A 15706-nucleotide genomic window follows, 5' to 3' on the forward strand; every position below is an offset into this window, starting at 1 on the left:
TATAAGCATTGTTTGTTTGTATAAAGTGAAAGATTTATTTGTATATATATTTTTCTAAGTATATATATATATACATATAAATCTTCTAATCTTCTGATTAGATCACGTAAGAAGTGTAATTTTTGTAATCGTTGTTATAAAAATTTTAAAACTTTATGTAGGATTTTTCCTACATAAGAACATATTACACAGAATATAAATATTGTAAAAGATATTTTTTTTAGAAATAAAAAAAAATCCATATATAAATACTTTTAATATTGCTTTGGTGATTATTTGTTAATTATTTTGTTGTATGTTTACCTTCAATTCAAATATTTGGAATAAATGTAGTATAGGTAATGCTTTTAGTATGCTTTAGTTCTGAGAAATGTATTTTATTCATATAAATAATTATCATTTGTATTTTGTTTCTTTATAGTACAAAATGATATATTGGAAAAACTTATTGAAAATTAAATGTTGATGCATATTTTGTGTGTCGTTTGCTTTTTCTTATGCAGGTGACAGATAAAATGTATCTATTTGATGCCAAGCATTATAGTTTTGTTTTGCAAAATTTTTATTTGCATCTGCATTCAGGTCCAGTTAGAGGAAGACCAATAGAGACATAATCATCATATTTTAGTAGAATGTATAAATTATTTTAATGTAAAAATATTTTTTAGAATTTCCAAAACTTTAAACCATAATTCAATTAATATACTGCTTAATTCAGATAGCAAATTTTAAGAAATGTTTTTATCATAATTTGATCATCTGTAATCATAATCTTTCAAATAACAGAATAAAATGAATTTGAATGACTTTTTAGAGCAGAAACAAATTTTTGAACATTTCCTTTTGATGTTTGTTTAAAATAAGGATTTTAATTTGGAAATTATTTTCAAAATGAAATTAGTCATTGAAAAACATTGCCTTTTTTCTTTGTACTGAAAGTTTATATTTTTAATACTGATAAAACTTAAATTGCATTGTTTCATTTTTGATTGGAACAAATTTTGTAAGAGATTCCTGTGCCACTTTGTTTTGGAATTTTGCAAGTCACTCATTGTAGTAGATAGGCAAGAGTACTAGAATGAATTTTAGTTTCTAATTCTAAAATATTTGATTACTGAATAAGTTATTTTAAATATGTTTTCATATTAACATGTGGTATTTCTTCAAAAATTAATGAAGATAACCAAGATCTGAATAGTATTTTGCTTGAAATGAAAATTTATATTAACATTAGTATAAATGTTTCTCTTAAGATTTTAGTAAGTTATTTTTTTGTTTTAATTAATTAATTTTAATTATATCTTTTTATAATTGTTTAAGTATTAGAGCTGTATCTGGTATTTATTTTAAAAAAATTGCCATTTTGTTTTAATTATTGGCGAATTTTCTATTCAGAAATCAATAAGCAACAGTAGAAACACAGTAGATACTGGTTTACTTTGAGTACAGCAAAAATTTCACGTTTTTCAACTTTGTTCTTTAAGCAGTAAAATAGCGCTAGTCAAATGATGAAAACTTTTTTTATATGATAAACTTAGCTGTAAATCTAGAATTTAGAACTTTCTTGTGTTTTACCTAAATCATCAGATTTACAATATTTAATAGAATATTTGTAAACCTAAACATGGTTTTTCAATAAGATCAAAAACATTAGTTATTGAAAAGTTTTTGTTGCTTAAAAAGATTATGAATGACTTAGTTAAATTTAAAATTTTTCAAATAACAATTAAGTATAGAAATTGTAGAAATTTTCTTGACCAGAACAGAAATTAGAATTTCTGTAATTTTCTTTGATTCTCTAAGGAGTTGGTATACTTGCAAATTTGTCTCTTTGTAAAAACTAACTCTACATTTGAAAAAAGATGAGTGCCTTCTTTAAGGAAGCACAATGCAAATTTAATATCTAAATATATTTAGTCAACTTTAGATAATCTGCAAAGGTACAAAAATTGTATTAAATTAACAAATGTCATTATAACACTTAAATTTATTTTATAAATAAAAATATTCATAACAGCAGAATCAGTTTAAAGAGTATAGGGTGTAGAAATCTATACATGAACTGTAACTACCCAAGCTACTGCTAAAGAATGTACTCCAGGCGTAGAATGTTCGTTCATAAGTCTGTAATCATGCTTTAAACTTTGTTTCAGACTTTATTTTGTTCAATCATCTTGAAATAGAAGAGTAAACTCGACTATTAAATTTATTTTTGTTTACAATATTTACAATATTGAATAGCTTAAAACATTTTAAGAAGTTACCTCAATTATCAATATAGGTTCCTATAATCTTAATAATAATAATAACAATAACCATCTTTGAAACAATAAAATTACTCTTAAATTTAAGTCATTTAAATAATCATGATCTTATTATTTAAATTTTTTTCGGCATGCTTTCATGCAACTTTCATTATAGTTATTTAATTCACATAATGCATATTCTTTTGTTCAGTGTTAGTACTGTTCTTTTGTATTTGGGTTTCAATAAACTTTTATTTTTCATTGTTAAATTTTATATTTTTCTATAGAGGAATGAGATAAGATTTAAAAGTTTTTATCAATGAAAGCATATTAGTTAATGTTTAAGGCTAATTACTTTAATTATTTAATGAAAAAGATATTTAGTAGAGTGAAATATATATACAAAAAAACAAGCAATGGAGTTGCAGTTATTAGTTTCTTGCCGTTTTCTGCATTGCCATCATTATAATTAATTCTTAAAATATGTGCTTTGAACAGAAGAAAGTGAAAAGTTTAAAGTATGTAAATTGCATTAATATGCTTGGAAAATTATGAACAACAAATCTAAAAATAACAACAGATTTTAATCAGAGATTTCATATGTAGGTTTATTGTTACTTTTCAGTAAGTAGCAAAATTAAATACAGTTTGTTATATACTATGTTTTCTTGATGTGTGCCAAGTTTTCTAGATGCAAAGCCTCAAAAAAAAGTTAGCTTGAGAACATAATGTGCACTTTAAATCACTGAACATGCAGTCACAGGAAGTTAATGTGTTTTGATGAAACTTGGTATATATGTTATATGGACCATGGGGAAAAGGAAAATGCAAAAAAAAATATTTAGTTTGAATTTTTACCACTAGGTGAAAAAATGGCACATGAAGAACAAGAAACACAAAATGAAAACATGCAAAAGGTTTTTATTCACAACATTTGTTTAATGTGCAATCCATTTGTATCAGTCACGTGTTCAAAATGCCTTGCTGTTCATCAAAATACGTCCATGAGAATGGGCTCTAGACAGGTGTGAGTAGGGCAACTTTAATTATAACCACCCTGTATTTAGATCTTGACAAATTTTTTGTTTCACCTTCAGTGGTAGTTTCAAGGACAATAGTAGAAATAAAATACCATATTTTGTTGCAAATAGAAATTCAATGGCAATTGGTAATTTAAAATTTATTGACCCAAGTGCTTTCAAAATTTAGGGAACCAAAAACGCGATATATCCAAAATCATGATATAACGAGTGGCTACTGTATACTGTATACAGAAATTTTTAAAATGTGTTTAACCATAACAGAATAAAAAGAAAATGAAAAAACAACTTTTACTGCTATTTTGCTGAGTTTTCCTTCCGTGTTTTCACTTTGTTTTGTCACTGTTGCACTCACTTTTTACTCGCTTTTTCTGTATTTCAACTCACTTTTTTCACTTTTCTCAGAGGGAAAATGGCATTCAGAGGCCTGAATAGAGGATCAACAAGAAGGTAAAACTTGAAAAATATACATATATAAGCACAGTGTTAAAAATTCGGCCAGAATTCATATGGATACTGCTTGTTTATCAGCAGCTTGGAAGTACAGTACCTTTTCAATGCAGCGAACAGTGATACCAAGGACTAAAACAATTATTTCATTTACGCATTTATTTACTTTTATTTTATTTTTAAATTTATTTATTTTATTCTGTATATTTTTGGCAGTGTTGTACACATGTACTTGTATTCTCAATTTACCTATTTTTTTATGTATTTAAATTATTCTTGTTTAGAGCATAATTTTTTTAAACTTTAAAGAATTCTATTCAAAACTGTTCGATCCTGACGATGGCTATGCAGATAGCCAAAAGTGTTAGATGAATAAAAAATAATTGCTGGAATAGTTTTTATATAAGTATTTATAATAATCCAGTTCAAGATCAATTTATGGAACTACTGGATTATAAATGAATTATTAAGATTATTATTATTATTATTATTATTAGGTTTAAAAGAAAAAGTGAAAATTGACCGGATAAATTTCAAAAAATTAAGCTTTATAATTTTTGTAACTTATATTTAAAGCAATATGTGGAAGGCTGATTTTAACAAATTTTGAAGCAACCTCCTAAAATTGCTTTCTAGTTATCTGAATAGAATATTATAATTTTCTTAAGAAAATATTTCTTTATCTCTTATCTTATTTCATTTTTTATATGGAATTAGTACTTTTTAATGAGCATCCTCCACACGACTTGATCTTTATCCATTTTCTCTTCATCTCTCAAATCCTCCTATCTTTTCTTAGTCCTTCTGAGAAAAGATGGAAGAAGACACTGTTCTTCCATCTCTCTGATATATTCAAATCATTATAAGTATTAGAATTTAATGTTTTAATTCTGAAGATAACTTGTAAAACTTTGGATTGAAAAATGCATGTTTATTTATTTATTACACATTCCATTAAAACAGATGGTTGGTTCATTTGTTTGAAAAATGCTAATATGTATAATAAATTTGTCTCAAATTTATTTAATATTAATAAAATTAAGTTTAAAGAAATGGAAGCCAACTGCTAAATATAGAAAATAAACTAAAAATTATTCTTTAATTATTATTCTAACAGTGTAAATCAGTGGTTCCCAACCTGTGCTCCACGGAGCCCTTAGGGTTTTGCATGCATTTCCCAGGGGCTCTGTGGCCACTTGAGGAAAATGAAATAAATAAAAATTGAATGAAATTAAAGAAAAATAAGCAATTTGCCAAGTTGAATTACATATTGCTACCTTTCTCAACTACATATCTCTTTGAAGCAGGATTCTTCACCTATACAGGCATCAAAACAAAATGCAGAACCAGACATTTTCCTGCATTTATCATTAATTGAACCTAAAGTAAGAAAACTGTGCAAAAACTGCAACCACAGATCTCTCATTAAACATTTATACATGAATTTGTTATATCTAAATTCAAGCCTACACCTAAACATCATTAAGTTGTAAGACAGGGTAGACCTAAAAGCTCTACCATAGAAATTGATTCTAAAGAGGGTTCCATGAATCAAAAAGGTTAGGAACCACTGGTGTAAACTTTTTCCTGAAAGTAATTTATTTTTGTTTTTACTAATGAGTATCTTACTACCATTTGACTGATATTCAAATGAATTAAAGATACAGATAAGTGTTTTTCAACATTTTTCTCATTATGGACTGGTAAAGATATGGATAATTTTACATGGACCAGTAATTATATGCAGCTAATTATATGAATTATATTTATTTATTACTCTTATATATGCTTATTTAGAGTTACTGTACATAACAAAGTATGTATGGTAAGTCTAGATTACTACTAAAATGTCACTTGCAATCAACTATGCAGCATTAGTACAGTCATATATTTTTTTGCAGACCAGTAATTTTCTAGTAGACTGGCAGTTGAGAAACATTGATGTAGACAGTTGACAGACAGACACAACTTGGAGGTTCAAGTCTAGATTGAATTTTTAGCAATTTCCATGGATGGTATCTTCTGAATATGTTTGGGTAGTGAGGAATGGATTCTAACCATTCCATTGTAATCCTACTCAAACTTGTGATGGAGATGAAAAAGCCTTTTTTAGTGCTTACAGGATGGAGAATTAAAAAGTATAAAATAACTGCCTAATGTAGTAATTTATTCAGTTTGAGCAAATAATAAGATATCATTTTCATATTAATGAATTAAGATAAATTATTAATGTCATTTATAAATATCAGATAGCCATCATATAAGAAAATTTATGTAAATTATTATTTAGGATTGAATATTGATGTGGGAATTTCTTTCTTACAGGTTAATTGAGAAGAGCACAAATTGCAATGAATTATACAGTAGATTTTAGAAATATTAACAAATGACGTGCATAATTTGTTAAAAGAATTTTTAATTTGGTGCCACTATCAATAATTGATAAACATAAATTAACTATATGTTAATATTAGAGGGATAAATCTTAAAAATTAGATGCGTTTTTAGAATGGAAATGAACAAAATGACAAAAAATAAAAGCGTTATTCTATAGTTTTCATTTAGGATATTTTTGATGTTTGATAAAATAGTAATTTGAAAAAGTTTGTCAACAAATAGACATAAAATACAAATAAAACAAATAGAATACAAATATCATTTTGACGTTCTGATGAATATCAAAGAATTCTTAAGTTCATTTTCTGTTGAATTGAATTTCTTAATGCATAATAATAATTTTATAATTTATATGATTACTTGATAACAACAGTAATGTATGATTGTTTTAATGCAAGAATTTGTTTGGAATGAAAATATGATATTATAATAATATTTAGTCTGTTAATGGATTTTTACTCTGCTTTATTTTTTAAATATTATTTATTTTAAAGAATAAATAATAATAATTAAAAGATTAATAAAAAAACAAAAAAACAATAATTGGCTAGAAGAATTAATTTCCATACATTCTATTTTAAATCAACCAATCATCTTGTTGTACACCAATCGAGATAAAAATCATTATTTACATTATTATATGGAGAACCACCTAAATTTATATAAACAGTATTTTTATTTTTTCTCAAACTTTTCTTATTTATTTTATAGAATAAAGCCTTAATTTATATATTATTAATAGAAGGACAAGAATTAGCTTCATTTGTCTTCCAAAAAAATTTCTGTCTTTTGATATTAAAGCACGCAACTATTATCAGAAAATTTACTCTCTACTTCCAAAATAATATGATATAAAGAGTTTATAATTGGCATTTCTAAATGTTTGTGTTTAAATATTTGTTCCACTTGAATGAATGTTAAATGATGGATGTCAATTGTTATCCTTGTTAATTTTTTTAAAATTACTTTTAATAGACTGAGAGAAAATAGTTTTTAATGTTTCCAATTAAATAGGTAGTGACAGAAGATTAATTGAATTTAATGGAAGTTTCTTAACTTCCATTAAATTTTTGTCTTTTATCAAATTAATAATCTGAGACTGAAAATTCATTGTCTTATGTGAAAAGAATAATGATAATATTTAATCCAGCAATTAATTGTAATTAAATAAGAATTTCCAGTTGCATTTATTTACAAATGTAAAATTTTATTTTATAATTGCTCATTTTGTTTTCATTCTGCAGTTCAAGCCTAAAGAAGGTCAATAAATTTAACTGAAAAACATTTGTTACTTAATGTATTTGCTGTTATGTAAGATGCACTTCATTTTCCAAAAAAAAAGGTAAATTTTACAGGTAACCTATAAGACTATTTTTTGGGGGGGAAAAAAGTACATCTTATATGACAGCAAATATGGTAATTATAATTAATTGCTGCATTAAAGATTGTTTATTCTTATTCTAGTTATCCAGTTTTACTCTTCAGCAGTTCTGCTTAAAAAAAAAATAGAATTATAAAGATTTTCAAGTAATTTAATTGTTTAATTCCAAAGAGTTCATAAAACATTTCAGTAATTAAAAAAACAGACTTATTTTAAAAACAAAAGCCCCGATTCATTAGTTAAAATTCATAATATTTGATTTTACTTTTGATATCAAATTACTTGTTGAACTTTTTTTATTTCCATACTCATGTAACAGGCTAAGCTACTTAACTGTAAAAATCTGACCTTAGGTTATGTTTAATTAGAACATTGTCAAAGAATGCACTTCAATTGTTGTTGTTGTTAATTTATTAAAATGCTTTTAAGAGACCGAAAGAAAAGTTTTAAAAATTTCCAATTAATTTTCAAGGATTGTTGTTTGAGTTAATTATTTAAAAAGAATTTGTGTGTTTATGCAGATTATTCTCATTTTATTTATTGCATTTCAGATTGAAGAATTTAAAAAAATGGTGATAAAAATTGAAGATTTTTTTTGGTAATTAGATCTCTTATTTTGGAAACTGACAAATACGTGACTTGACTGTCTTCATTAATATAAAACACTTAATAAATTAAACTTTTTTGTTATTAATTTAATGTAAATTTAGAAATATTAAACCAAATATCTAATTACTGGATTTATCATGCTAAATTGGTGCTATTAGTTTAATTAATTATGTAATTTAACTAAAAGTAAGTTTAGAAATATTTATATAATTGAAATTTGGATGCTGCGTTATGAGGGTTGTTTGAAAGTATTGATAGTGAGTTTACCTGTGAAGGTGTTGTCCCAGGCACTGATATTAACACTTCTCATGTGTTAATATCATAATATTCTCTGGAATGTGATGAACTTCTCTCAGCAGTGCTCCAGTTTTGTGAACTCTTGGTACAAAAAAGATTTGTCTTGGTTCTCTCACCATCCGTGGACAGTGCTGTCACAGTTGAACATTGTCCTTTCAGATGTCATTTGAGTGTTGGGAACAAGTGGAAAAAAAAAAAGGCAATGAATGACTGAATGATTACTCACATTGTTTTCACCCATGGAAGTCTTCATCTTGACTGACAGTGCACCTTTTCTCTACCACAAGGCACTGTTTGGGAGGATGGCCAGAGGCAGGAATTACATATCTGAGAATTGTGTTTCAAAATGTTATAAACTTTGTTCTGTTTTGACAACTCTTTCATAGATTTTCAAATAACTGTTGTATGTAAAATGACATATATCAGAATTTAAATATAGTATTCAATAGATATATTTTGACATATTTGTTTAATAAAGATAAAATATTAAATTTATTGTCATATAAATTCTTGATCGATACCCAATGTACAGTACAGAGTGATCACAGAGCTCCTAAGCATGAAATTGGATGTAAATTTAATACAGTGTGATTGAGACTAAAAAATATATCACAGTTTGCCTTAGTGCAATATGAAAGAGAAAATTTGTTTCCACTTTATGAGTTGAAGACTTAAAAATAACTATCAGAGGCTGTTTTAATGAGTTGTAAGCATCAACACAGAGGATGATGTCCAGAAAAAAAACATGAGAAAAATTAAAATATAATTCATACAGAGAATGGAAGGAAATGCGCAGATAACTTTTAACTAGATGAATTAGGATTTTGTGAGCACTCTGTACTAAAATTTAAAAAATAATAGCTTATTTCAGAAACATTCTCAAAATTTTTCTTTCACTTTGTGTAAATTTTATAATTAAAAAATAAATAAGTTGAATCTATTTTAAATAATAAAAAATTGCATTTTTGATAATTTTTAAAAATTTAATCATATTTTATTCCCTTTATAATTTATTTAAAATGATGAATTTTTATAAGATATCAATTTAATATTTTTGTTTTAAATTTTTTTAGTGAGTAAAATGTTAAATGTAGAGCAATGTAGTCCTGTTCTGATATCATCACCATCTGCAACTGTGACATATCATAAAAGAGCATCTAGTGTGCCATTAATTGAGTTGAGGTAAATATTTTTGTCTGGTAAATCTGAGTTTTAATATATACCTGTAATTATATAAAAGGAAAATTTTAAAATAGTTATTTTAATTCTTACAAATTTTATTCATAAAGCAATGACTCACTCTTGTCACACAATATACCAAAAGTTCACATACGTAATAAATAACATAATACATCATATACTCAAATTTAAACTTATATTTGCATTATGTCATCAAGAAACATCGAAACAATCAGAATATTTAGTTATTTAATTTATTTAATGTTCATTAATTTTGTTTAATTTAGATGATGTCAAATGATTACATTATCTTTGAATTTTATCAAAGCAGAATATAATTAAAAACAAGAAAAAAACAAACCAAAAAAACCAGACTTAGCAAACAGGATGACAAAATCTGACAGTTTGTTTAATTAATTTTAATTACAAACAATGTTTTTAAACGATATAAACAAATAATAAGTTGAATGAATATATGAGTGATCTATTACCTTAATACAAAAGGAAAGTATATGATAGCTTGCATAGTAACTGCTTTAATTGATATGCTGTTTTCTCCCAACTCTTTCTGTCCAAATCATCATCTTATAATCCAAATCTAATTTTGAAACACTCGAACAGGTCAGTTATATTAGATTTTTTGAAAAATATTTGAGTTCGATTTTTTGGAAGAAATTTAGGTCAGAGTTAATTTAAGCACAAAATTTATGCACATAAAACAATAAAATAAACAAAAATAAAGGTTAAAAATTTTAAAAAATTCACTGAATATCTTCTGTTAAATAATACTATTATCAAATTATTAATAAATAATCACTTGCTGTTGCATTATATCATTAAATATTTTAATTTTTAACATGCCAGTTTATTTGGTTCAGTTAATCTATTTTTAACATTATGAGGAAATGTTAAGTCTTTGATTCAGTGTAGCAGTACAAAATAAAGTTTACATAAAGTGAGTTTTATGCAATTTATTTTATGCGAGACACACTTTTATACGAAATATAACTGTTCTTAAATAATAAACTTAAGTGCATTTAAATATTTTATTTCTGTCACAAAAAATTATTCAATGCACCAAACCTTTTAATGATTTAATTAGAATACTTTTTTCATAATTAAATTGGTTTTGTTTTATGATTCCTCTCGATACAATTAAAAAAATCAACTAATGCATTTCAGTCAATAAAAAATTTTATTATAGGAATGAAAGCTCCAATTATAAGAGAACAATTAAATGGCTATCCTGGCAGCATGACTGTCTCTAAAGTTAACCTAATGGCTGCAAGTGAATTGATGCTTAAGAATATCAGTATTGGAGAATGAATTTGTAATATAAAATCTTGAAGTAATCTGTTAGGAATGGAAAATTTTTGCAAAAATTATGTATAATGTTATAATTTCTCGAGTATGTTTGTTGATGCTCAAAGTAACAAACGTTTTCAAATTTATGTTGATAATTTTCCTGGTGTGGAATACAAAGCAAAATGGAAGTTTCAAAAATTAATGTAATATTTAAAAAGTTTAGTCATTATCTTATATTTTTATTTCACATTTTAATAGATTGATTAAATTAGTTAAATTAAAAACATCTCTAAGTTTAAAAAAAAAACTATTTTGATGACTTTGGTAGTTATTTTTTGGCTTTATATGAAATATTTTTGTTGCATGGTTGTATTTTTATAGGTTACACTCTTGATATTCCTGCAGATACATTTGATTATTTGGAACATTTTCTCAATTATTAAACAGAGACTAGGTAATGTTTCTTGTGTGCTTTTCTTTCTACTAAACCTTAATTGATTGTCACAAAGTTAATTATTATGTAATATAAAAAAATACGATAAAAACTTGTTTGTTTGAATTATTATTAATGCAAGCAAACAAAAATTCATAAAATAACATTAGATCCAGTGTAAAGCTTGATGTTTCTAACTTGCGTCTAGTAATTTTAGTGTTAAAACTAATTTTCTTTGCTTGTGCAGCTGGTAGCCACATCCTAGTCTTTATTCTAGCTGACAAAGCCAAAATATTAAATGATATATCAAAATCTCAAATAATTTAAAATATATATTGTAAGTACATTCCTTGAATAGAAAAATGAAACAATATATTCTCATAGAAACTTACTTTTTAATTAAATTAATGGAACAGATAAGTGGAATGTGAAGTGAGAAGACTGAATCAGTAGCATTATAGTTCACTTGAGATAAGATTGAAATGATCAAAAGTTAGCAATAGAAAGGAGGAAAATGCTTATATTTTAATAAAAATTATTAATAAATGATATGGAATTTTAATTAACTAACTATAATTGTCAATTGATAATTTTTTTTTATTTTGAGAGTTTAGAAAGTAAAAAGTTGTGTTTATAATAATAAAAAAATTAAATGTTTATAAAATTGCATTGTACAAAATATTTTGTTAATCTTTTAGGCACTCTGATGATGATGATGATAGCTTGGATTCTGAAAATATTTCAGTTAATGAAAGTACCGATTTGAATAATGAAACAGATTCTGCAAGTTTATGCTCGAGAGTAAGTGTAATAAATAATTTTTTAATTTTAATTTGTTTTATATGTACAGTGGAACCTCGCTTAATGAGCATAATTCATTCCAGAATGTTACTTGTAAAGCAAAACAATTTTTCCCATATAGTTAATGTAAAATATGATAATGCATTCCATGCCAAAAAAATACTCAAATATTTTATGTATAACATTTATTCAAAGAAAATTATACAATATACATTGTTACGGAGCATGAATCATCATCATCTTTTCTTCTAGCATGGAATAAACCAACCTGAAATGCAAATTCGATTTGCAGAAAACAAAAAAAATTGAAATACAGTAATTTAACATTTAATTATAGCCTTTACATAGCCCAAGAATTTGACACATCGTTTAGCATATTTATTATATAACAGACTATGGTTGTTGATGTTTATCTGTAATATGTGTGAACACAAGTTTGGAAAAATGTGTGATCACAAGCGACACTAAGATGCTGGCGGAACGAGTGCTAAACACAGACTGATGGAGCATGCGCACAATCTGGGACTTCCCCTCTCCTTGTCACTCGTTATGCGAAATGTCACTTGTTAAGCAAGTCATTTTTTTATGATTTGCTTTACTCATTAAGAGAGGTGCTCATTAAGCAAAGTTCCACTGTATTTGAATTGAAATCAATTTAATGAATTTTATAATTCATCACGTACATTTATTTATCTGGTAATGTCATGCAGTTTTGTTTATATAAAAAGCTTTCAGTAATTATTTTAGCTCTATGGTATTAAGTTTTCTTCAGTTTTATTCCTTATTTTTTTTTCACTAAATGCACAACAATTCCACATACTTTGCTTGATAAGAGCTGCTATGCACTTCTTTCTATACATTCATTCATTCATTTATTAAAGATATATAAGTACTGTACTTGTTGTACTATTGTGTAGCACTGCAAAGGTCTATTCTGTATAGGACAGTTGGTTTAGATAGATGTTTTACAGACAAATGTCCTTCCTGATGCCAATCCTCTGAATTCTATCTGGATTTTGGATTTGCCACAGCTGTTTCATTCTGAATGGAGTTTATAATAGTACGTGGGCTGTGTTCAGTAACACAGCAGAGTTCTTTCTGAGTCTATTATGTTGTGATCTTTATTCTAACCAATTCATGGCTCTCCCATTTCTAGAATTCTAAGTAGTTCAGTCAGTATACTTTTTGTATGCTAAGTTCTGATAGTGATGTCATTTTTTTTTGTCATATCATTACCATCAGCACTGTTTGTTGGTAAGATGTTTGTAGGTGCTGGTATAAATATATTTTGTTTTTGTAATGGTAGAAAAAAACAGTCACAGTGACTGAATAATTATTTTTATGTCATCTGCCTTTTTAAACGTAGTGTCTGACTTGCTAACTCAGGACACCATTCAAAGATACTTAGAACAATTCTTTGCTCCACCCTCTTAACCAATTAGATTTCTTATGTAGCATTCTGTGTAACTGAATATTGCCTTGGTCTTCCCCACCTTCTCATATTGCTCAACTTCAATGATTCATAGGAATCAGTGCATTTAGCAGAAGCCACCATTAACCTCTTTAATTTTATTCTATATTATTTCTCTTTTTATTTTTTATTAATATTTGATTATGTAAAATGTTAGTGAAATTATGAGTTAGAAAAATTGATGCATTAAACAGCAAGACTATTTATATATAGATAATACCTGATTTAGGATAAGGTAAATTAAAGTAATTGTCAATTAAAATGATTCTGGATAAAGTTTAAATATATTAACTCTGACATATTTATATAACATGAATAAAATGACAAAAATTCTTATAATTGAGATAAAAACAAATGTAATCATGTGATAATATGATTGGTAAGCCACTAGAAAACCAGTAATTTGTTAGTCACAGATTATCATATGATTAGTTTTTGTATTAATAGTGGTTTGTGACTAACAAACTACTATCAACATGATTCATAAACTAGATTTTTGATTATTTTAAGTATTGCTGTTTTTTTGAAAATTCTTTATGGTTTGTTAATCAAAAAATAGTTTATAAAAAAGATATACCATTTCCACATCTTTTAACTACAAATAATATTTTATAGTAGTTTTTATAGATTAATGTAGCAGTCGATTTAGTGATTATATGTTTAAAAATGGTGAGCACTTTTAACATTTACTATATTCATTCACAAAAATAGACAAATTAATAAAGCCAAATGATTGCTGGATTAGATAAGAATGTAATACTGCTACTATGAATAATATAGCTTGATCTAATCTGGTAGTTGTTTGGCTTTAAAATAGCTATTGGACTTACAGATGTTTATATTTGTATAGACAAATTAGTATTGAGAAAACTGAAATTTAAATTCAATATTAATATAAAGGAAATTTTCTTTGATATCATTATTATTATGGTTTTCTCTCACAAAATTTAAGCAATGCATTTTGGCTTCATGGCTCTCTTTAGTTCAAATTTCATGAGATTGAAAATGTGAAAATTTTATATTATTATTCTGGTAAAACAGATTGAAAAAGGCTACATAATCAAAACGGATCCTGTAAATTTCATTAAAATTAATAAAAATGTGTTAGCCAGAAGAGTTCCTCTTATTTTTGATAGAAAATGCTACTACTATATTTTGAAATTTATAATTTCTTTTTAATCTATTTTCAATACCTTTAACATCAATTTTAACTTTATAGTAGAGTTTGAACTATTCTTATTTGTAGAGAGTTTATACTAAACACAAGCATAAAATACCAAATTACTGGCTTTACAATTTTTTAATTTTAATTTTATTAATAAATCCTTTAATGATTGGTATTTATTAACCAAATTTAATTATTAAATTAAAAATGGATGAATTGATTGCTATAATTTCAGTTTTGTGTTTCTCTTTGATTTAAATCTAAACCAGGTTTTATCAAAGGTTAACTTTTATATTTTATAGGATTTATGTTTTTAATTTATGTAAATGTTTAAAAATTCACACACACAAATAGTAATACAATACACACAGTTTTCTTATGCTATATTATAGTAGCTTCTAACAAATGTAAATTTTATAATTGTCAAAGAATCTGTAATAACAACAGGAAAGAATGAAAGGTTACATATTGATATTAAATAAGTTAGAAAATGCTTAAAACATAAACATATTTTGATTTTAAATAATGGTATTCATCTGCTTGATATAAACTTAAACTTAATGTACTTGTACATATATATAAACATTAAAAAAACGAATCACCATGCATACTTCGTCGCATTCGGCAGGATTTTCAATTGTCTGAGGCATTTCAAACACACAAATGTAAAATGAATGAATGCTTCCGTAATTGCATCTGTGGCTAGCTAACAGATGTAGGTACTCAGTGCACATTTGTGGAACACCAACCGTAGCAATGCAGCAGTCCTGTTTTAAAACGGTACTTACTTAAAAAACACGCCATGTATATGAGGGTGTCCTTTAGCTGTGGTTTTAGGGTAAAAGTATTTTAATCATTTTTAAAATTTGTATTTATGTGAGTAAATTTTTTTAGAACTTTTATAGCCTAAATTTTAAATACTCTGCATTCAC

The 15706-nt window shown here is 25.8% G+C and overlaps 1 protein-coding gene across 3 annotated transcripts in view; it reads left to right on the forward strand.

Annotated features, from left to right (window-relative positions):
• Window positions 1–15706, forward strand: part of LOC136989515 (uncharacterized) — a 127456-nt gene that overhangs the window by 39201 nt on the left and 72549 nt on the right. For all 3 annotated transcript variants that reach the window (XM_067287701.1, XM_067287700.1, XM_067287703.1), the window contains exons 2-3: window positions 9494–9602; window positions 12036–12138. In XM_067287701.1, the coding sequence (XP_067143802.1) occupies window positions 9494–9602; window positions 12036–12138 (212 nt within the window). The remainder of the gene's footprint in view (window positions 1–9493; window positions 9603–12035; window positions 12139–15706) is intronic.

Source organism: Centruroides vittatus, unplaced genomic scaffold (assembly GCF_030686945.1).
Source record: "Centruroides vittatus isolate TY-2023 unplaced genomic scaffold, ASM3068694v2 scaffold_576, whole genome shotgun sequence".
In the NCBI taxonomy this organism is placed as follows: Eukaryota; Metazoa; Arthropoda; class Arachnida; order Scorpiones; family Buthidae; genus Centruroides; species Centruroides vittatus.